This window comes from Gobio gobio, assembly GCF_949357685.1.
Source record: "Gobio gobio genome assembly, chromosome: 6".
Lineage (NCBI taxonomy): Eukaryota > Metazoa > Chordata > Actinopteri > Cypriniformes > Gobionidae > Gobio > Gobio gobio.
In genome coordinates, this window is record NC_137102.1 from 40,828,063 (window position 1) to 40,851,610 (window position 23,548).

The 23,548-nt window shown below is 41.3% G+C and overlaps 1 protein-coding gene across 4 annotated transcripts in view; it reads left to right on the forward strand.

The window, feature by feature from the left end:
* The window catches only part of dnm3b (dynamin 3b), a 36,050-nt gene extending 13,817 nt beyond the window's left edge, over positions 1-22,233 (forward strand). Inside the window, exons 12-22 of one of the 4 annotated variants that reach the window (XR_013816644.1) lie at positions 2,477-2,563; positions 2,681-2,751; positions 2,885-2,942; positions 10,164-10,277; positions 15,599-15,708; positions 16,517-16,628; positions 16,738-16,902; positions 17,301-17,539; positions 19,608-19,781; positions 20,479-21,136; positions 21,286-22,227. Coding sequence is in view for 3 of the 4 variants with exons in the window: in XM_079818681.1 (XP_079674807.1) it covers positions 2,477-2,563; positions 2,681-2,751; positions 2,885-2,936; positions 7,871-7,900; positions 10,164-10,277; positions 15,599-15,708; positions 16,517-16,628; positions 16,738-16,902; positions 17,301-17,539; positions 19,608-19,781; positions 20,479-20,521 (1,197 nt within the window). In the remaining variant the exon portion in view is untranslated. Of the gene's footprint in view, positions 1-2,476; positions 2,564-2,680; positions 2,752-2,884; positions 2,943-7,870; positions 7,901-10,163; positions 10,278-15,598; positions 15,709-16,516; positions 16,629-16,737; positions 16,903-17,300; positions 17,540-19,607; positions 19,782-20,478 lie in introns of all 4 variants that reach the window. The other 3 variants (XM_079818681.1, XM_079818682.1, XM_079818683.1) reach the window with 3 other exon arrangements.
* Positions 22,234-23,548: the final 1,315 nt, after the last annotated feature.

The following is a 23,548-nucleotide window of genomic DNA, read 5'->3' on the forward strand; positions in this document are numbered from 1 at the left end:
GACAATGCCATCGTCCATCGCTGATGGCAGACAGACATCACAATGTTGAGCCGGCATCGCGAGCCCTGCAAATAATGAAGTTGTTCCCGATCACAATACAAATTACATTCAAAGCAGATCAATGAACACAATTTACACATTTAAGATTTTATTGTGCAAAAAAACGGCAAACAAATTGTAGGCTACTAGATGTTTTACACAAACGAAACCAATGATATTCAAATGGCGGACTCCGGCATGTTTCCATCCAGACCGCAAGACAGAACGGTAGCACCATTTTCCTGTTTCTCTTTGAAATGAGCAGAGCATCAAAACAGTGGTGGTAATAATATTTCAGCTATATATATCCTCTAGTAGTTTTATCTAAAGTCAAACACGTTTCATGATGCCAATTTGCTAGACATCGCCCAACCCTAGTTAACCTCGCTTTACTTCTTCATTCTTTATTGTTCGTATTGCTCAGTGAGGAACCGCTAGTGTAGTTCAACATATTCAAGTAATAAACGGCATCTTTATTAGTATCTTTATTTGCTCAGCCCCACATCACTAAAATGTTCTTCCATGGAACAGAAAAGACTCATTTTGAAACAGCTTGACTGGTAGAAACCCACTCGTTCACCAGAAGAGACAGGACTTTAAGGAAAGTGAAAAAGGGCAGTGAATTTTCTTTCTTCTGTCCTCCTGAAATTTCCCAAATCTGTTGATATTTACATGGCGACAACACCTGAGAGCATCCTGTGGGACTGGCAGAATGGCTGAACATGGAACGGAGATGCCTTAACACACTTTCAAGCTCGACTCTCAGACCCAAATCCATTTGAAAACTAAGAACAATATCCCAGTGTTGCGTAGCCAGCTGGTCTGAGTGGACTGCCGCCAACCGGTTGTAGACAATTCAACATGCGGATGACCTGGAGCCTCAGGCGGGCTTGTGCTGCATCATGCACTTTGGGAAAGAATGTGAAAGCTTAAATGGAAAGACTCTGAACTGATATGCCTTTCACCTGTAGGCCAATGCCAGAATTTGCCTGTGCCTCTGCACAATCTGAATATGAAAATATCTGTCATCAGATTGTATAGCGTCAGTATTCCTAGACACTATTTCATTATAGTAAAATTCAACCATCTTACATCCAAAATTGTGTGGAACTCGCCATTTTTTTATGTACAAGAAAATAGCAGCTGTAAAACCCTTGGTCTCTCAAACCACCGTGGGAAGAACTCTGCTGAACACAAGTGGATGCCATTGCAGTATGAATATCATGCTTTATCATCCAAATTATCCATCTGGGAACTGGCAGCATTATCTCCGACACAGTATGATTTGAAGTGCAGTGATTTTAAGAGACCACAAGATTGCATCATTGCTACATTTTTTGCAACAGAAGAGATCCCTGCATAAACCTGCTTTACCTTTAAACCTGCTTTACACCTCAAAGAAGGCTGAGCCTCAGAGCCACATCCATCTATTTCGCCACTGACCAATGGGAGTTTGAAATAAACTTTTCCGGAAAGTTTGCTTTGGCAAGCTGTTTGAAACTTCAGAAACGAATGTCAAACGAACTTCGTTTTAGCCTGATTTAGTTCAAAATGACACCACATAAGTATATTGTTTTTCGTATATTGGGGTCTTAACATTATCATCACTGTTGAAGTGTAGTTTAGTAATATGACATGAAGCCATTATCCTAAAACTATAGAGACAGAGCGACATGCGTCATAATATGAAGACCACGCCCACCGGGGGGAAACAATCGAACACTCTCCATTGACTTTGCATTGCGTGAAGCGGCCTCCTTGTCATTTCGGACTTATAACAAAAAACAGAACAATGTCTAAAAGCGGATATGTGACAAAGTGTACAGCAAACAAGCTAAACAAAACCCACAACCAAAAACCCAGAAGTTTTTATAAGCTGTTGACCCAAAAAACGAGCGTTTAAGGACAAAAAAAGTGGATACAGGCCATTGAGACAGAGCGCGACACGTTATATTACACTGAGAACTACACCCACTAGAGGGGAACGTAATCAGCGACAGGAAATACAATATATAAACCTGACATTTGGATATTTGACTTAACAGTGACAAAATGTTCACTGCACACATAGGCATACTGAGGCATACTGAGTGTCAGGATCCCAAAATTTACCCATTCTTCCTGCTGAAGCGTCACGTTTTACTGCCTTTATCCACTTTTGTCTCCTTAAACTCTCGTTTTTTTAGGTCGACAGCTTATAAAAAACGTATTTCTGTGTTTTTTAGCTTGTTTGCTGTACACTTTGTCACATATCAGCTTTTTGACATTGTTCTGTTTTTTATTATAAGTCCGAAATGACAAGGATGCAGCCTCATGCAATGCAAAGTCAATGGAGAGCGTTGGATTGTTTCCCCCCCCAGTGTGGGCGTGGCCTAAATACACTCTGTCTCTATAGGTCAGATTTTTAATTTTGTATCTTAATTTTCTGCATATTCAGCTGGATTCTTTTCCACATCTGCGGGAGGAAACAGAACGGATTGTCACTACTCATATCCGTGACAGAGAGAGCAAAGCCAAAGAACAGGTATGCCTGGATATCTGTGAACGCAGGGCATATAATGAGATTACGGCTCTGTAATGAGATTACGGCTCTATACTGTTTGTGTGCACACACTGTATGTGTATCTGTATGTCTCTGCAGGTTTTGCTTCTTATTGACGTTCAGCTTGCGTACATTAACACCAATCACGAGGATTTCATCGGCTTTGCGAAGTATGTACAACACTGGGAGATGTTTGCCTGAGCACATGCTTAGACACATTGTGATTGCATAAACATATAATATCTGATATTAAATTTGTCATCTATTTGTCATATTCACTGTTGCTTTCTCTCTTTCTATCAGTGCTCAGCAGCGAAGTAACCAAGCAAACAAGAAGAGTTCTGCTGGAAACCAGGTCAGTGTGTCCAATATGTGCATTTGTCAAGGCCATATACAAAGTTCTGTCATGAAACTCTAGATGGCACAGCCCGATGGGTCCAGACGATTGGTTCCTGCTATATCAGTTGCCAATGAGCTTGCTGCTCAACTTTCAAATACTTGTTCAGTATTTGCTATAGCAGTTGCAGCACTTTCAGAAACACTCCACCTTCCCCAGCTCCACCTGTATAGATCTGCTATGGGTAATTAATGTATGCTTTATTGTACAGCAGCAGCAGCATATCTTAACTGCTCACAGCAGCAGGTTGTGTATGTATTGGCAGCAGCAAGTCCTGTACTTGATCTGCACTAGCAATAACAGCAGCACCAGCTATAACAGCACCAGCAACAATAAAAGCACAAATAGCAGCAATAACAGCAGCATCAGCAGTATAGCAGTTGCAGCGCTTTCAGAAACCCTACATCTTCCCCAGCTCCACCTGTATAGATCTGCTATGGGCAATTAATGTATGCTTTATTGTACAGCAGCAGCAGCATATCTCAACTGCTCACAGCAGAGTGTTGTGTGTTTATTGGCAGTAGCAAGTCCTGTACTTTATCTGCAGCAGCAATAACAGCACCAGCAGAAATGACAGCACCAGCAACAATAACAGCAGCAATAACAGCAGCATCAGCAGCAATTACAGCAGCAGCAGCAATAATAACAGCATTAATATTAGCAGAAGCAAAATAATAGCAGCAGCAGCGATAACGGCAGCAGCAAAAATAACGGCAGCAGTAATAATAACAGCAGCAGCATCAATAATAACAGCAGCAGCAATAATAACAGCAGTAGCAACAATAATAACAGCAGTAGCAACAATAATAACAGCAGCATTGATAACAGCAGCAACAACAATAATAACAACAGCAGCAGCAACAATAATAACAGCAGTGACAATAGCAGCCGCAATAATAACAGCAGCAGCATCAATAACAGCAGCAGCAACAATAATAATAACAGCAGCAGCATAAATACCAACAGCAGCAGCAACAGTAATAACAGCAGCAACAATAATAACAGCAGCAGCAACAATAATAACAGTAACAACTGCTCAACTTGCAAATACTTGTTCAGTATTTGCTAAAGCAGTTGCAGCGCTTTCAGAAACCCTCCCCCTTCCCAAGCTCCACCTGTATAGATCTGCTACGGGTAATTAATGTTTGCTTTATTGTACAGCAGCAGCATATCTTAACTTCTCACAGCACCAGGTTGTGTATGTATTGGCAGTAGCAAGTCCTGTACTTGATCTGCAGCAGCAATAACTGCACCAGCAAAACAATAACAGCAGCAGCAATAACAGCACCAGCAAAACAATAACAGCAGAAATAACAGCAACAACAGCAGCAATAATAACAGGAGCAATAACATCAGCAGTAATAATAGCAGCAGCAACAGCAGCAATAACAGCAGCAACGATAGAAGCAGCAGCAGCAATAATAACAGCAGCAGCATCAATAATAACAGCAGTAGCACCTTCCCCAGCTCCACCTGTATAGATCTGCTATGGGTAATTCATGTATTCTTCATTGTACAGCAGCTGCAGCATATATTAACTGCTCACAGCAGCGTGTTGTGTATGTTGTGTATTGGCTGTAGCAAGTCCTGTACTTGATCTGCAGCAGCAATAACAGCAGCAGCAATAACAGCACCAGCAGCAATAACAGCAGCATCAGCAGCAATAACAGCAACAGCAGCAGCAATAATAGCAGCAGCAGCAATAATAACAGCAGCAGCATTCATAATAACAGCAGTAGCAACAATAACAGCAACAGCAACAATAATAGCAGCAGCATCAATAATAACAGCAGCAACAATAATAATAACAGCAGCAGCAGCGATAATAACAGCAGCAACAATAATAGCAGCAGCAGTAATAAAAACAGCAGCAGCAGCAATAACAGCAGCCGCAGCATCAATAATATCACCAGCAGCAACAACAATAACAGCAGCAACAACAATAACAGCAGCAACAGCAATAATAACAGCAGCAGCAGCAGCAGCGTAACAGATATATTCTGCCAAGACCAAACACATCAACATTGTCATACTCATTACCATGCCAAACTCTCAGAGAATTGTCATGACAGAACTATGTTTATGAAACTCCAGATATTAATGCTATTTAGTTTTTTGTTGCTGTTTGATGTGGCTTTGACTTTCTTTCTGCTCTGCTTCTATTACCTTCATTTATCCACTGCAGGATAAATGTTCTTCGGTTTTACTCATGTTATGGACATTTTAAGTTTGTATGTTTATGTTCTGAAAAACACGTGTCATGTTTTCTTCACTACCCTCCTGTGTGAACGAGCGGCTCCTGCATGACGAGCTGTTGTCTTTTTCCCTCAGGAGCTCCAGGTAAGAGCGAATGTGTTATTTCTGCTCTCTGTCTCAATAGATTGTGACTCTGATGAGAGATAGAAACTCCGCTGGGGTTGTTGATGCATCATTACAAAAGAACATTTGTGAAGTGTTATATCACTTGAGTCCTTTATGTTTCCTCATTACTTTTATGTAGCGTGTCATGTCACCTTTGTGTGTTATTTTTCTCATCACCATTTCCATGGCTCTTTCTCTCACACGACACTGTGCTCTGTGTTCTAGTAATGTCGTACTGCCCTCTTGCAGTCTAGACGTGATGTCAGACTCAGCTTAAGACACAAAAATGTTAGACTGGGTAAACCCAGCCCGATCTGCGGGGATTTGATTTCACCCTGCAGCTCGGGCTGGAAACCTGTATATTTTTCTATCTTTCTTCCGTTACAAATTTGCGGGGACCAATCACAAACTGGCTTATCCACCTGGCGCGCTATTTGCGGGTTTAACACGATGACGGATAGAGAAGTGATGGATCATTGGTCTGATTGATTGTAGGACTATCCAATTGTGTACAGAGTTGTTTGGACTATGCCCGTTGATCACACCTCTTGTGGTCTGATTGGTTGAAGGACTATCCAATTGCGTGCAGAGTCATTTGAACTATGCCCGTTGATCACACCTCTTGTGGTCTGATTGGTTGAAGGACTATCCAATTGCGTGCAGAGTCATTTGAACTATGCCCGTTGATCACACCTCTTGTGCAGTAGAAAATACAGAGCAGACTCCCCAGACCAATGTTCAATCTTAAAAGATTGAGCTTGGTCTGGTCTAGCCAGACAACAAAAATGTCTGCATTTCATTGCATTAGAATTTATACAAAATATCAAACCAAAGTGCGCTCAAGCTTTTCTCAGAACAAACTTTTCTGAGCGACTCTTTCAATTATTGTTAACCAGTTGGTCTTGAGGTGATTTTCTGAAGTTCTTCTTGGCCTCTTATAAGGAATATGCGCAAGAAAGTACTTCCACAAAAACCTGACAGTTGTCTTGAAACGAAACACCTGAACAATATTTTGAGGTGAGTAGTATTAGTGTAATAATTTACAACAGGCAATTGAATTTAAAAAAAAATTATACACACACGAGGTGAAACTCTTTGAGAGTGCATTCTTTTTCAAGAATTCTATAGCCTGTTGTCAATTATTGACAATAATTATATTACAATGAATTAAGGGCCTTCTCTTATTTTTCCCATTTAGATTAATTTACTGCAATTTAATTATCTTTATTCAGTAATAAAATATCTATTTGCATTTCTGCATTCATAGAAATGAAATATCTGAAGCATCAAATATGATTTAAAATCAAAAGATGCATTTCACAAAATATTTAATACAAAGAGGTGGTATAAATGCACTTACACATGAGTCACAGTTACAGGAAAATATGATTTGTTACAGTGCAGACTGTATAAAAACATATTTAACGTTTTATTCACATATTATTAGAACTATAGGGCCATCACACAGATAACTAATAACAACTAATTAGTCCTGCCTCAGTTTTCTAATGAACCAGAGATTCTCAAAAAGAAAATGGTGTATAAAGTACACTGACAAAAAAAAAAAAAAGTATTTACTTTGGAACAATTTTCACCCAGAAATTGTTAGTAGATTTCACAAATAATTACAAAGAAACAACATGTAATTGAAATGGAATTAAACATGTAATTTTGAAGTAGAAAGACTGAAATAATTTGTGTGATCGGACCCACTTTATATTAAGTGGCCTTAACTACTATGTAATAACATTTTAATTAATCATTTGATGCATTGCACTTAATGTGTACATACATGTTTTTACATTGTACTTACATTTAAAAAAAATACCTGCATGTAATTACGTCTGTAATTAATTTCTGTAATTACATTGTAATTACACAGTTGACACTTCCCTTACACCTAACCCTACCCTTAAACTTACCCATACCACCACACCTGTCCCTAACTCTCCCCGTATCCCCACCTCAATATCAGCAAAAGTGTTTTGCAATACAATTTGAACACGTAAGTACATTGTACTTATTTTTAATGTAAGTACATAGTACTTAAGGCCACCTAATATAAAGTGGGGCCGTGTGATCTAAAATAATCACTTTTCTAATACACTGACCAATTAATAGACAGCCTTCATGTGCTGGGAAACGCTGGACTCTGATGAGTTTGTTGCTCATATTTGATTCTTTCAGAAACATGTCGAAAACCAGCACATGTTGAATCTGGCATTAGTGTTTCAGAAGTAGACTCATGTTTGTGGGGATCTGAGTCAGTGTTTGATGGCCTAACAGATTTCAGTATCAGCTGTATCAGTTCACTGCGGCTCATGTCTGTTTATTCATTGCTCAAGTTCTTCGTAAAACAGAAGCAGACGTTACTCTTTTACCTTTAGCGTAGTGTGGTAAAGTTGGTGATTTGGTGCAGTGATTAGAGGGAAGCACAATGCTGGAAGAGGACAATCCAGTCCATGCTTATATATCCATGTGTGGGTTTGTTCGGTTAAGGAGTATGTGTCCATGTGTGTCTCTCTCTTTAGGCCTCATCTCCTCCGGCCTCTGGCATCATTGTAAGCTGTCAGGTTCTTGTGTGTTATAATAAATGCACTGGAGGTGAAGAACAGCACACCCGTAGTTCAGTTGAGCACTGCATGCGTCAGAGAGAACGCATCCCCACATCTACTGTCGGCTTTTCACTGGATTCAGAAAGTATTCAGAAAGCATTTAATTTTTATCACGTTTTCTTATGTCGCAGCTTTATTCTGGAAATACGAAAAAAAATTCCACATCTACACCCTTATATGTATGTGCATGTATGTATTCAGACCCTTTGCTGTGACACTTGAAGTTCAACTCTTGAGATGTTTCTACACTTTGATATGAGTAAATCTGTGGCATGATTTGGACAGTCACATACCACTCTATAGACTGCTAACAAAGAGACACTCTAGGAACATTTTTCTAATGTTCCCATTGAGTTATGAAAAATGTATTTCTGAACGTTTAGAAATCCAATGTTTTAAACATGTTTTTCTTGGTTATGTGAATGTTAAGGGAACATTTCACTGTATCATTCTTAAAACGTTATGGAAACGTTACTTTTGAATGTTCTCTCAACATTCTGAATCAATAGTAAAATTGAAAAAACATTAGACGACTGCCAACTAAAAGGTTTCAAGTAAAAAAGCTCCATGAACGATGTATCAATAACGTTTTTGTGCTAACGTTTTGAGAACATTATTGAAGACCAGATAACTCTGAACAAATGTTTTATTAACGTTACCGGAAGAACTTTTGTTAATAACTTTGCCAGAACATTCCCTGTTCGCTGGATAACAGTTAAACATCCATATCAGAGAAAACATCAAGCCAAGAGGTCAAAGGAACGGCCTGCCGATCTCAGAGACTGTGATTGTGGATGCAGTCGAGGCACAGATCAGTGGAAGACTACAAAAAACACTTCATCTGCATTAAATGTTCAGAAGAGCACAGTGGCCTCCTAATGGAAGACTCTTCCCTAATGGAAGACTCTTCCTGGACATCAAGCCAAACAGAGCGATCAGGGAAGAAGCTGATGGTCACTCTGGTGGAGCTCCAGAGATCATGTATGGAGAAACTTACAGAAGGGCAGCCATCACTGCAACACTGAAGACACATGAACACCTCAGGTCCAGGTGTCATGTTTGCTCATCACCTGCATAATACCATCCCACCTCAGGGGTGCTTCTCAGTGGCAAGGACTGGAGAGCTGAATATGGCAAAATAAGGAGATATCCTTCATGAAAACCTGATCCAGAGAGCTTAGAACACCATACAGGCTTGAAGGTACAGCCAAGACAACAGGAGAATGGCATCTGTGGAGAAACCTGAAAATGATGGTACGCAGACGGTCCCCATCCAACCGGACCTGAGAGGATCTGCAAAGAAGAATGAGTGAAAACCAGCAAATGCAGGCATTCAAAGCTTGTGGTGTCAAACCCAAGAAGACTGAGGCTGGAGTCGCTTCCAAATGTGCCTCAACTTCAAAAAGGGTCTGAATACTTATGCAAATAGATAACGACATTTCCATTAGTTTTGTAATAGATTTGCAAAGTTATCAAAAATCAGTTTTTTGCTTGGTCATGATCTGTAGATGGATGGGAAAAGGCATTTGAATCAGTTGAGCATAACTCTGAATACTTTCTGAATGCACTGGACTGTCTGTCTCGAGGCGAACACAGAGCACTGCACTCGTTCATGCAGCGACATCTTCAACATGTTCAAGACCTCATTACAATCACTTTACTCAGACTCTGGTACAAATAACTACCATATTAATAAATGTATTACAACAATGAATGAAAGTGATATAATGGACAGCTGTAATCCTGGATGCTGATTGGTCAAAAATGCTTTCCAGTTGTTTCCAGCATAAACTAACAGCTTTGGCTTTTTCATAGTAGGCTATCACTGCACAGCTGCCAGAGCTGGTCAGTATTTTGATTGAATGTGAATGTTTTCTGTAGTAACACAGCTACACCAGTAGATGGAGACAAGTGAGTGTGTGTCATTAAATCACTCATTCAGCGGGAATGAAACATGTGACTGTCTGCGCCTCACATCATATAGTGCACTAGCTTTCTATTTCTCCAATACTAACAGCTTGTGGAGTTTTTTATTTCTTGTCACAGACGCCTGGGGGCAAAAATATTTTATACACGTCTCACCTTGTTAATTTTTCTCACATCAATCACATATTTTATTCATCCACACTTTGCATTGATCAGATGTATAGATCACTGTTGTGGTAAATGTAGCCGAGTTTGCAATGTGACATCTCATTTTCTCCATCAGGTGATTCGTAAGGGCTGGTTGACCATCAATAACATCAGCATCATGAAGGGCGGAGCGAAGGAGTACTGGTTTGTGCTGACCGCCGAGAGCCTGTCCTGGTTTAAAGACGATGAGGTGAGCGCTTCCATCTGTCCTGTTCGTCCAGAGTAACATTCAACAACATCATCTCATGCATACCCAGATTATGTGAAATATTAGAGGATTGATAAACTTGTTTTTATTAAAATAATGTACCCAGTATCATTTTCAACATGAAAACGTTTACATTAAGCAAGTAAATAGTGTCCATTTGACTTCTCCCTCAGCGTGAGGTCTGTTGAAAGCTGTAGTAATGAAGGCAGATGTTGTAGAGTCAGTGATTCTCTGTCTGTCTGTCTGCCTGTCTGCCTGTCTGTGCCTGCTGTACAGGCTCAGGATCTTCTGCACAGCAAGTGTAGACTAGACAGGCACACACACCTTGACCACTAGACGTCCAGCCGCAACCTACACATACTCTATATCAGGGGTCTCAAACTCATTTTATCTGGGGGCCGTTGGAGGTAGACTCTGGGTCAGGCTGGGCTGCATCAAGTATTCCACATAAAAAGTGTTTCAAGTATTCCAAAAAAAAGTAGCACAACTGATCCAATCTTCTCAATCTTTATTACTAAAAGTTCTTTAACATGAATGTTTCTACATGAACTGTTCCTCTGAATTTGAACATTCCTTTCTGAACATGAATGGTTCTTCATGAACATAAGCTTCTCTTGCCTACTCTATTTTTTAAAATATAGCCTATAAAAAATTAAATAATGTAATATGAAATAATGAATGATTTAAATTTTATTTTAAATAATAGACTTATTCAAAGCAAGGCCGTAAACCAGGTCAAACAGAACAGTGAACAAAATTCTAGGTCTAATTCTAGTTGGGAAATACTCTTTTTGGGACTATTTGTAAACGATATTTGCATTTGCGTCAACTATATTAGTCCCGATATTCTTCGCATGAGTGAATAAACACATGGTTCCGGGTTCTAATCCTCTCTCATATAGTTTTTCTTCATTAAAAATCAAAGATGTTCATCAATAATTGTATGTTAAGAGCATGGACACGTTTGTGTGCACTTTGTTTTGTGATTTCACCGGAAAGAATAGAGTCTCTCTCAGCAACGGCATTAAGCGAAATGACGCGCTTGTCTGTGTGTGAAGACTGTGCAGTTTGCATGAGCCAAAAGAGAACGTAAACCCCGCCTACTTTGATTTGATTGGCCATCTCAATCATTTTGAAATTGATGAGCATTGTTAGACCACATTCGTTTCGCAGCTTCATTCGTCTGTTCCTGTCAATCACTCGGTGTCAACCAATTATATTGCATGAGGGAGGGGCGAGCCAACTCTCTCTCTCTCACACACACACACACACACACACACACACACAAAGGAGGCAGCAAACGTGCCAAGCGCTGCACACGCAACGACTCCGCAGAAAGGTGCTTTTCAGAGCAACACGCGGGCCGCACTAACACTAAACTTTGATGTCAAGTAGGGGGCCACAAAATATCCCACGGACCGCGAGTTTGAGACCCCTGCTCTATATAGAAATCAGATCTTCATTCATGTTTGCTCCTTAAAGCTTGAGTGGGTAATTTACGCCAAACAGAACTGATAAAATAATCACTGGTTTCCCCCTGTCTGCGATTGGCCAGACAAACATACAGCCCTGCCCCCAAACTCATGCCATTGGTTGAGTCAGTGTACATAAATACAGTAAGACACACAAACACATCAGTACAAACACAGGAAATCCATTGTCTAACATGAATTAGCACAGTTCTCATTACTGCTGCTTATAACTCAACTACATCACAGCATGCAGAGACCACACGGACTACTCTTGCAGCTGCATAGCAACACCCTGGCAACCACCCAGAACACACTAGAAACCACATCGCAGCATGCAGAAACCACATAACACTCTAGCAGCTGCATAGCAACACCCTTGCAACCACCCAGAACACACTAGAAACCACATTGCAGCATGCAGAAACCAGACAGAACACTCTAGCAACTGCATAGCAACACCTTGGTAACCACCCAGAACACCCTAGAAACCACATCACAGCATGCAGAAAACAGACAGAACACTCTAGCAGCAGCATAGCAACACCCTTGCAACCACCCAGAAAACACTAGAAACCACATTGCAGCATGCATAAACTAGACAGAACACTCTAGAAACACAGCATGCAGAAAACAAACAGAACACTCTAGCAGCTGCATAGCAATGCCCTGGTAACCACCTAGAACACTCTAGAATCCACATTGCAGCATGCAGACACCACACAGAACACTCTAGCAGCTGCATAGCAACACCCTGGCAACCACCCAGAACACTCTATAAACCACTTTGCAGCATGCAGAAACCACACAGAACACTCTAGTAGCTGCATAGCAACACCCTGATAACCACCCATAACACCCTAGAAACCACATCACAGCATGCAAAATCCACACAGAATCCTCTAGCAGCTGCATAGCAACACCCTTGCAACCACCCAGAACACACTAGAAACCACATTGCAGCATGCAGAAACCAGACAGAACACTCTAGCAACTGCATAGCAACACCTTGGTAACCATCCAGAACACCCTAGAAACCACATCGCAGCATGCAGAAAACAGACAGAACACTCTAGCAGCAGCATAGCAACACCCTTGCAACCACCCAGAAAACACTAGAAACCACATTGCAGCATGCAGAAACTAGACAGAACACTCTAGAAACACAGCATGCAGAAAACAGACAGAACACTCTAGCTGCTGCATAGCAACACCCTGGTAACCACCTAGAACCCTCTAGAATCCACATCGCATCATGCAGACACCACACAGAACACTCTAGCAGCTGCATAGCAACACCCTGGCAACCACCCAGAACACTCTATAAACCACTTTGCAGCATGCAGAAACCACACAGAACACTCTAGTAGCTGTATAGCAATACCCTGGTAACCACCCAGAACACCCTAGAAACCACATCACAGCATGCAGAATCCACATAGAACCCTCTAGCAACTGCATAGCAACACCCTGACAACCACCCAGAACACCATAGAAACCACATAGAAACATACAAAAATCCCATAGACCGCTTTAGCAGCTGCATAGCATCACCCTGCGACCACCCACAGCACCCTAGCAACCCCATGGCAATACACTAAACACCCCTCAGAACATTCTAGCACATCTTCTTCACATTTTTCTTTCATCACATGGCACTCAGATGAACAAGCGTTTGAAATAGATGTGTTGTACTGATGGGGTAGGACTGAATTAATTATCTCTTCACAGACACAAACACACGTCTCAGTGTAAGCGTGAGCTCACACACACACACACACACACTCGTGAAGTAAAGTTTTTCACCTGATCGATCCTGCGATCAGTTCCAACCTATTTAAAGCGCACAGGAGCAATGACATGCTCACAAGAGTCATTACTGAGACGCTCAAATACCTCACCGGCTAAGGAGAAAACTCTCTTCCTTCCCATGCCTCTTTGGGCTATTTGATAGTATTTTATAGTATATAGTATTTTAGTAATAGTATTTTATACTATTTAAGCATGCAAAGGCAATGGCACATGTCAACCCTCAGCACATGAATACATAAAATCGTCACGTCACTCTGTCATACTGAAAACGTTTATGAGCGCTGATTCATACTAAACACCAACAGCATAAATGATGCCAGGAATATGCTGAGGGTCTCAAATAAATCATTCAAGCGGTTCTTTGTTCAAATGTATATTTCTGGTTTTACTATGGTTTTATTGACAAACTGTCACACGTTCATTGAATGTCATGACATATTTCTCTAAAAGACATTTACTCTCAATCTTGTATTAGAGTAATGACTTTAACACTCACCAATATGTTGCATTTTTGAATCATTTAAATTAGTCTGCTAATATTTTTGAGTTGTTTCATGGAATTGGACACTGAAGTGTGCAAACAGTCGATTTGTTTGGGAGCATTATGAGAGTCTCATTTGCTGGATGAAAACTGGATAAAGCTTTTGTTAAGCTCTCGTGTCAAAACCGCAGCATTCCTGAGCTCGCGTGAACATTTGAGTCTGTGAGCGGCGAAACTAAAAGCGTTTCAGATGAGTGTTCAGTGTTTGTGCGGACTGTGAGTGAAATCATCATTCATTAGCTCTGGAATAAAATGCATCTTAAAAGAAAGAGTAGAGAAAGGAAAAACAAGCAGGTTCTTTACAATGCTTGATAAACCCTGCTAAAATCTGTCACACAGTCCTGAGACCGACCCAAGAATCACATCCTCAAGTGCTCTAGGACTCGTGGTGAGTTTTCCTCACCCAGTCTAACCAATGTGCAGACTACTGTACACTAGCTTGACCATGAACAGGTAGTCTGAACACTGGGCAGACGGAGTGCGAAATGGACCGTCGCCTCCTCTTCATCACTGAAGCACATAGTCCCGGCGTAGGGCTAAATCCCACCGCTCCTGTCCTGCTCGCTGCCTCTGTGTCCCGCGCCGTCCCGTTTCGCTGTGCAGGCCGAGCGCCGCATCTAGCCTTGACGTGGCACACTCGCTCAGGCGGCCAAGGGAATCTGGGCGTGCTTTCACACAAATGCTCTTACAGAAGTGAGAGGGGCGAGAAGTGGAGGAGGGACTTCAGCGGCCCAGTGCGGGCTGGACGTGCCGACGGTCCTCTGGGTGCAGGACGTCTGGAGCCATTTCCGCACGTTTCCCCAGTAACCCAGATCCGTCCTGACTGCTGTGCGGTGAACTCTGATTCGCCCAGAACCACGCATTTATTTTGCCTTTGCTGTTTTGCAGAGGTTTGGCAGTGAATTTTCATGCGTCTCTCTTTCTCTGAGCTGTTAAGCACTTCCAGATGTTTAGATTGAATGCCAGCCTGCAATTCAATCTCCCTCTCTCTCTCTCTCTCCCTCGCTCTCTCTCCTCATGCAAATGGAGACAGGAAACGGGCCCCTCTGCAGTGTGGGGAAAATATTCATGAAAACCCAGAGGAAGAACTGCAGCTCTCTCGCGTTCACATCTGTATGAACTTCACAGTGTTTCACACTCTCATGAACATGAGCTCACATTTCAGCCTGAAATAAAAGATGATGTGAAAATAGAGAAGACAGTTCATTACTAATCATATATATATATTAGATAAAAGACTGTCCATCGGTCCTCACCTAACAACACCACGGCAGTGTTTCAGTTCTTTATCTTTGCAGGTTTATAGAACTTTCTTTTTTCTCATTTACCTGCATTTTTTCCCCCAACTTGGCTCAGATTTCACAGGTGTTCTTTCATTCCCAGAAGGTGTTGCATTAGGAGTTTTTTAGTTTATAAAAACCATGATCAAGCAGTCGAGTGAGTTTGCAGTGTCCTATCAAACACTCCTGCTAATCCCACAGGAGAAGGAGAAGAAGTACATGCTGCCCTTGGACAATCTGAAGGTCAGAGATGTGGAGAAGAGCTTCATGTCCAGCAAGCACATGTTTGCCATCTTCAACACAGAGCAGCGGTAAATCTCTTTCTTTTTTGATTTAATAGAAATGCAAGCAATGTCAGAGTTGTTAGAAATTTGAGACAAACTTGTTTGACTTCAGACTGTGTAAGAAGTGGGGATTTAACAATTCTCTAAAGGCCTGTTCACACCAAGAACGATAACCAGAACTATAAAGATTATTTTTTAAAGTTTTAATAATCATTCCAATTCAATGAGAATACCAATGTATAAATAGCAACTATAGATATAAAAGGAATGATATCATTGGAATAATTTTTTCCAGCTGATCAATGATAAAAATATTGGCAGCCAATCAGAATCCATCCTGCTCTAAAGAGCTCAAGCATTTAAGGTGGCAGACGACAAAACTGCAGCACTTATAATAAACAGAACGATATTGTGAGTTTGTGTGAACACTAATGTCATTATAGTTATCATTCTTGGTGTGAACCTTTACTATAGAACTAACTTAATTTGTTCCTTCTTTGATTTGTTTTTCTTGGTTTCTTGGCTTTTTTCGCAATTCAATTTAGAATCAAGAAGTTGTTTTCTTTATTCTCACTTTATGGTTATTATTCTAATGATGACACATACACAAAAGCCTGACAGGGTTAATCTTCATACTATAGACCCTTCCAGTGAGGACTGTCATGCTTCAGTTTTTAGATTTTGTACAAGAGAGTTTTTAAGAGGTCCTGATTTCTGATGTAATCAATCTGCGAATTATCACGTTTCTTCTTTTGGGATGACATTTCACCCTTTGGTAAATGTTGGAAGAGCCTGGAGGAGGTTTTCATTTGAATGACGGCTTGTTTTTCCTCAGGAACGTCTTTAAGGACAACCGTTTCTTGGAGCTGGCCTGCGACACTCTAGAGGAGGTGGACAGCTGGAGAGCATCGCTCCTGCGGGCCGGCGTCTATCCGGAGAAGGCTGTGGTGAGTAACGGCTCATGTTTGAGACATCAGTACACACTTAATATCACTTACATGAGATTCGCCTCGAAACCACCTTCCTTTTCGATAATCTTAACTTTCTGACTGCCAGGTGGAGAGCGATAGTTCTGGTCCATCAGAGAACTTCTCTATGGATCCTCAGCTGGAGAGGAAGGTGGAGACCATCCGCAACCTGGTGGACTCCTACATGGCCATCGTCAACAAATGCATCCGGGACCTCATGCCCAAAAGCATCATGCATCTCATGATCAATAATGTAAGCAGGATGCACCATGACAGATTTTTTTCTTGGTTTGAATGGTTAGTATTTGAACCATCACTGTTAATAACATCAAATACAATACCTTATATCTGAGAGAGGACAGAAAACTGGGAATGTTGACTCTGTTAGTCAAGAGTGTTACTGTACTTACACAATCATGTATATGCTCCAACTGAAACATTGTAAACATTGTGAATTCACTAATCACTTTTATGTTTATTAAAGCATCTGATGCTTCAGTACAGTTAATCAGAAAGAGTACATTATTGGAAAGTGCACTTGATACACTTGCATGTCTGTACCTTTGCGTGGAATGACAGCAAAACTTCATAACCCATGAGTGTATTTGCATGAGAATATAACCTAATAAACACCATGTTCCTCTTCCTAAGGTGAAAGACTTCATCAACGCAGACCTTCTGGCCCAGCTATATTCGGCTGGAGACCAGAACGCACTAATGGATGAGTCTCAGGAGCAGGTACAGAGGAGGGAGGAAGTGCTGCGCACACACCATGCCCTAAAGGAAGCGCTGGCTATCATCGGGGATATCTCCACCTCCACCATCTCCACCCCACTGCCGCCCCCTGTGGACAGCTCATGGCTGCAAGCTGGACAGGGCGGCTCTCGAAGGTAACTCTCGCACCTAGTCTGATATGCCTCAAGCACGGATGACAAAAATGCCACTTTAATGTTCAAATGTCAAAAAGGTTAAGTAACCAGTACTGAGTCCTGGGGTCTTCTATGAGCTGGTCTTCTTTGCATGTGCAAGACGTGTAAATCCTGCTGAAATATCCAGCATTGCTGGTCCCCAGCATAAGGTATGTTTTGCATGCTGGTAGATCAGCTCAGATTTGCTTGAGAACAGCTTGACTATGCTGGTCCACCAGCACTATACCAGCCCTAAGCAGCATAAACCAGCCTGGAACACCACGGAATTCATGCTGGATTTTTCAGCAGGGAAGTACAATGCTGCAATCCAGTGGGTAATCGGGAGATGCAGAACATGGTCCACTCAACTCTGAGGATGTTGTGTAAGCAGGACTCAAGGTATCATTCACTGATACCTAATGGACACTAAACCCTAACCCATAGGAACCCAGTTAGGTCAAGGCTGATTATGAATCAGGCCAATGCAGTCATTTTTGCAGGGTGGTTCTGGTGTCAGAACCATCTGGCTAGACCAGCTGTCCTTGGACTCCTTAATGCATTAGTTACATTTACCATTCTTGGAATCTTTAATGGGACACGTGAGGACATAGTGAGCTGGTCCGTTCTAAGAGTGCATTCTTAAATGGCCCAGCAAGCTGCTTAGATCTGTTTTGCCTGACTCCATGTGAGGTTACTTCATCTGTGGCTCCACTGCTTTTCTATGGAAGCGGATGTGGTAGAGTCCTTTTGTATTTGGTTCTTTGGGATTTTGACTTCAGATCATTCACTCTCCAACTTCACCACAACTCATAAAATAGGAAAGGAAATGGTGCTCTTTTCCCCCAAAAACATGTTATCTAGTGATAGGGGGGAATCTCCTTAACTCCCATTACCTGGATGACATAGGACAGCATTAGGACAGCCACAACACACCAGCTATCAGCGGAGAAGAGACAGAGTGATGAAACCAATCATGAGGATCATTAGAAGGATCCATGATGGATAAAGACCAATCTGCAAATATGGGAACCCAGGCAAGAGCTGAAGTGATACCACCCTAGTTCATATGGCTGACCACTTCTTTTTATTTCTTACACGTCTTCCTCTGTCACATTCACAACAAACTTCTTGAAATTTGCAGTGCTCAACAACTTTCTCTGAATTGTTGTCACACCACTGCTTCCCCCTGCAGATGAATGCTCTGAAGTGACATTTGACAGTCTCTCCTGACTAACATTTCATACAACAAAGAGGTAATAGAATCCAGAGAGGTAATGTACAGATTATGAAAGATCTCAAGTTTCAAGACCATCCCATCCCAAACTCTCAAGTAAACCTCAGTGGATGCACAGCTGAAGTTAAAAGCCCCTCATCAGCTCTGCTTTAAAGACGTCAGTGTGTCTCTCCCACAAGAGACCATCTCCCAGTGTCCTACTAGAGCTAGTGTTGGAGCTAAACTCTGTTTAGCTCCAACACACCGGGCTGCAAGTTTCTAGCCATACTGCTGACCTTCATAGGCTGGTGCAGATGTGTTTAATTAGGGCTGGCTGTGCTCTGCTGAAGGTAGCCCTCCAGGAGCAGGAGCAGGACTGGACACCGCTGTACTACAGCATGTACTAGCCGGTCATCAATCACCCGGCACTCTGGAAGACCTGGATGTGTCTTTGAGCCCAGCTGCGGAACTACAGTGACTCAGAAAGCCTTCGCCTCCATGTGAACTTGAGGAGAGAAGTACAGTTCCCGTGATGCTCAGATCAGAGAGCTTGGACAGAATCTGATGACTGTGTTGAAGGCAGTGAACAGATATGGTTAGATGATTTGGAGTTAGCTTTAACAGTTTCATTGAGGGTCACCATGGAACCAAGCCAGATTTTTCTGTGACAGAAAAGACCGTGTAAAACAATTTCCTGGGGAGTTTTGAGAGTAGGATTGGTAGTACAGTGGGGTCGAGGGTAGAATTGAAAATAAAAGAGGAGTTCCAGCAATAGCCATATTTGTGCATACATTGTTCTCCTCATTCTTTGCTGTTAACATCTCTTGTTTTTTTTAGGTCTCCTCCGCCTAGCCCCACGGCTCCGCGCAGGATGTCTGCAGGCCAGAGACCGGCCGGTAGGGGCGCCCCTCTGCCTCCATCCCGTCCAGGACCCTTAGGGCCCTTGAATAACAGTGCTGACAGCCCACAAGTTCCCAGTCGGCCTAACAGAGCCCCGCCTAGCATTCCCAGGTGAGATCTTACCCACCCGCACCTTAAATAAGCCCTCAAATGTCTGCTTTTCCCCCACACCTCTTATCTGTTTCATTACCACATTCTTTTCTGTTTCTAATCTTATTAAAACGTTCCTCGCAAGTACGCAAACGCATGCTTGAATCCTTGGTCATCGCATTGCAAGATAAAAACTACAATTGAACAACCTTGAACTAACATGCTCACCAAGAGTATCTTCAAACTGTTGCTCCATCTTGACAGTAGTTGAGCTGATGGAAAAGACGCTTTACACTAATGCCCACTATACACTATATACTTGCCTTATGAATTGTGTTTTGACAAATTCTGATATGTAACAACGCAGTAAATCAAGCATTCATATCTATGTTTACACCAGTGTTCACATACTTGTCCCTAGGCACTATTTTCATTCCCTTGTGAGACGCTATGATCATTCACTACACTACAGTTTTTACGAGAGATTCACTAAATCTACATGCAGTTTCCATGCTAGTGCAACTGCACCATCTGTGACTTATTAAAAGACTGTCTGACTGTCTTTTCTACTTACTACAGATACTAATTCTGTCTTTTTTGTCTTTTACCCCACTATCCATTTCAACAACCCTTCCTCAACGCTTCTGCTGTCATGAACCACCTTCTTCTTCTTCTTCTTCTTCTTCTTCTTCTTCTTCCTCCTCCTCCTCTAACACAGTCGTCGTCCTCCACCTTCCCCAACCAGACAGGTTCCCCCTTAAGAGGCCACAGGGGCCGTTTTCTTTCCCCCTGGAGCGAGTACGATATTCCAGGCCCATTCTCATGTGAACAGTACACCAACGTCTGTCCTGTACCAAAGCTCCTGCATGTGCTAGTCCTCTCCATCCTAGTGTCCTTCACGTGTGACAGTGGTGTCTTTGATAGCAGTGCTCGTTGTGTGTTGTCTGTCAGTGCCTGTGATTCAGTCTGGCTCAGACTTTGAGTCTCTATCCTCCACTAGTCTTCACCCGAACCCCACAGGCTCTTCTTCCATGGTGAAATCATTGGTGGTGGTGCTGTGCTTCCCATTCCTTACAGCGTGCAGCACAGCACTGACCGTCCTAGCCATGCATGTGTGTTTATTTCAGGGTGTTGTGTGTGTGTGTGTGTGTGTGTGTGTGTGTGTGTTCACATACTTGTGTCACATTATACCATAGTATGTGAGTGATATATCTTAGTATAAGCCGGGAAGTGTGTGTGTGCGTGTGGCTGATTTAAAAGATAAATTTGTAAAATAGTTTTAAGATTATGTGATATTTGTGTTCTGATAGAAGTCACTGTTTTGGCATTTAAATGATTGTTGTTGTTGTTTTTTTATGTTGTTTGTCATTAAAAGGGTTTGATTCACTTTATGGTGTGTTCACACTTGGAAGCTTTGGTTTCAATTAAAACAAACTCTGGTGCGATTTCGGTGTAAAAAAACGACAGGATGATGCATAATTTTCTTTTTTCCGGACCAAAAGAGGCAAGAGAACCGAACTTCGAGTGTGAACACACCCTTTTGTTGTTACAGTCTTGCTCACAGCAAACGCAGGACACACGATCATATCTCAAGATCTGCAAACAGTATCACATTTATCTTCTTGAATAGCGCCACCTGCTTGCAATTCTAGTCCATGAAAGATAGTCCAAACGGTCAACCAAAGGGCGCGATGCACACAGTTAACCAGAACATCACTTTGCAATAAATCCAGCAGTAGTTTTGTGTCGTCTCTACGAGTCTGTTCATTGCATTAGTGAGATTTATTTGCTGCTCTACTCATTTTCTTCATTTGAGAATAATGTAGGACTAGTTAAGGAATGTAAGACAAGCATGCAGGGACTCATGGAAACAGCTGATGTATTATTTCTAATTAATAACATGAATATATGGATATATTATCTGTAGGTTTGTGAATCAGAGGCTGAACTTTGTTCTTGTTTCACATGGATGTAACGGTGTGTGATGCAGTATTTCAGTTAATAGAGTCTGTTGACATTTAAACTAGTCCTCCCTATAAACTAGCTTTGCTGTGCACTCATTTAAACACACGGGACAGGGACTGAACACAAGCAGGGTTTTCTCATGATCTCAGAATGAACATGTTTTACTGAGAGTTACAAAGCTTAGATCATTTTTAGGTTTAACAGTGAACAGGGATGTTGTTGGTCTCTCAGACTGAGCTGTGTTTTAGACTCCATCAGTGAGATATGAGCAGATATTATAGCATTATTATAACACGCTCAGACGGTGGGACTGAAATGAATGCTTCAGCTGTTTACTCTTCAGAAACCCGCTCTGGTCCACAGACAAGTGGAGATCTGAGAGGGTTTAACATGATCGACTCACTCTCTGTATGTTTCATTATGGCTTGATGTACTGTACCTCTATATGTATGAAATAATATGTATTAAGGAAAATTCAATAAAATGAGAACCTGCAGTGTCTAATTACTGTCCGTTTCAGCTGCATTGTGGTATGAACTGTCTTAGGTTTTTGACTCGCACACATAAGCCGTGCCGCTCATAACGTCTCAGTTTTCTGATCTGAAATATTAGCTCTATCCTTTACTGCATCTTCTAAAATGATGTCTCTGTGAAAATGCTGGTCAAAGGAAACTCCACTTTTACTAGCACTAGATGACGGTTGGCTGTATGGCTTTACCTCAGACCAACATCTCAGGCCTGGAGCAATCTCAACACAACACACCATCAAAATACATGTAAACATTTAATGATCACTACTTCTAAATGAAAGTATATATATATATATATCTGAGAGAGTGCCACCACTGGAAGAAGAGGGAATAAAGAGATCTTTGCTGATATTATATGGACAATGGAGAGAATGAGATGATTTTGGTGTGAAAGGAAATCTGGCTAAGAAACATTCACAAACTGGCATTAAAGTGTCAATGAGTAAAGCAGAAGTGAAAGGGTTCATAGCAAATGAAACAATAAAGGAATAGCAGAAGGAGTGGAACAGTGGAACAAAAAGGTAGACACTTTCATCAAAGAAGAAAATTTGGCAACAGGAAAGAAGACGTTTCAATCTCAAGAATGTGTAGTGTTAAATCAGGGAAACATGATGGAAACTGTGACCAATGTGCTCGAGCAGAATCAGTAGAACACGTACTTATAGAATGTGATGCCTATGAAAAAGCAAGATTTCAACCAACTCAAGCTTTAAGATCTTTGGGAAAAAAAATATCAGGCAGCTCCTGTTTTGGAAATGGCCCAAAACAATCAAGAAATACTTAATCCTCAAGCAGCATTCAGCAGCCCTTAATTGTACCCTTGTGAACAAATTCGGGCACAAAGGTCTCAGGTGTGATCCCAAGTTTTTCTTTTTAAATATATCATTGTCTTCAATACAATCTATCAATTTATGCCATTTTTGGAAATTTTTAAAAATATATTTACCTCTAAAAGTACCATATTTTTAATGTAAAATCTACTTTTTATGTTAAATTTAATATTTACTTTACTTCAATAAAATAAATAATTCCAGGAAGATCAGAGAGCCAAAACCTAAAAATGTGGTGACTTTGGTGACATCTGGTGACATATAATGGTATATAATAAAAATGAAAAAGCAAAAATAAAATAGGCTATCAATAGCCACCCAATAATTGCTGCACTATAGGCTGAACGAATGTTTTAACGAAATTAACCTCTTAAGTTTTAGATTTTATCACCCGTTACAATGGTGTCTTGAAAACCATTTGTGTTGGGTGAGACTAAGATGCCAAAATATGCTTACAGACAAA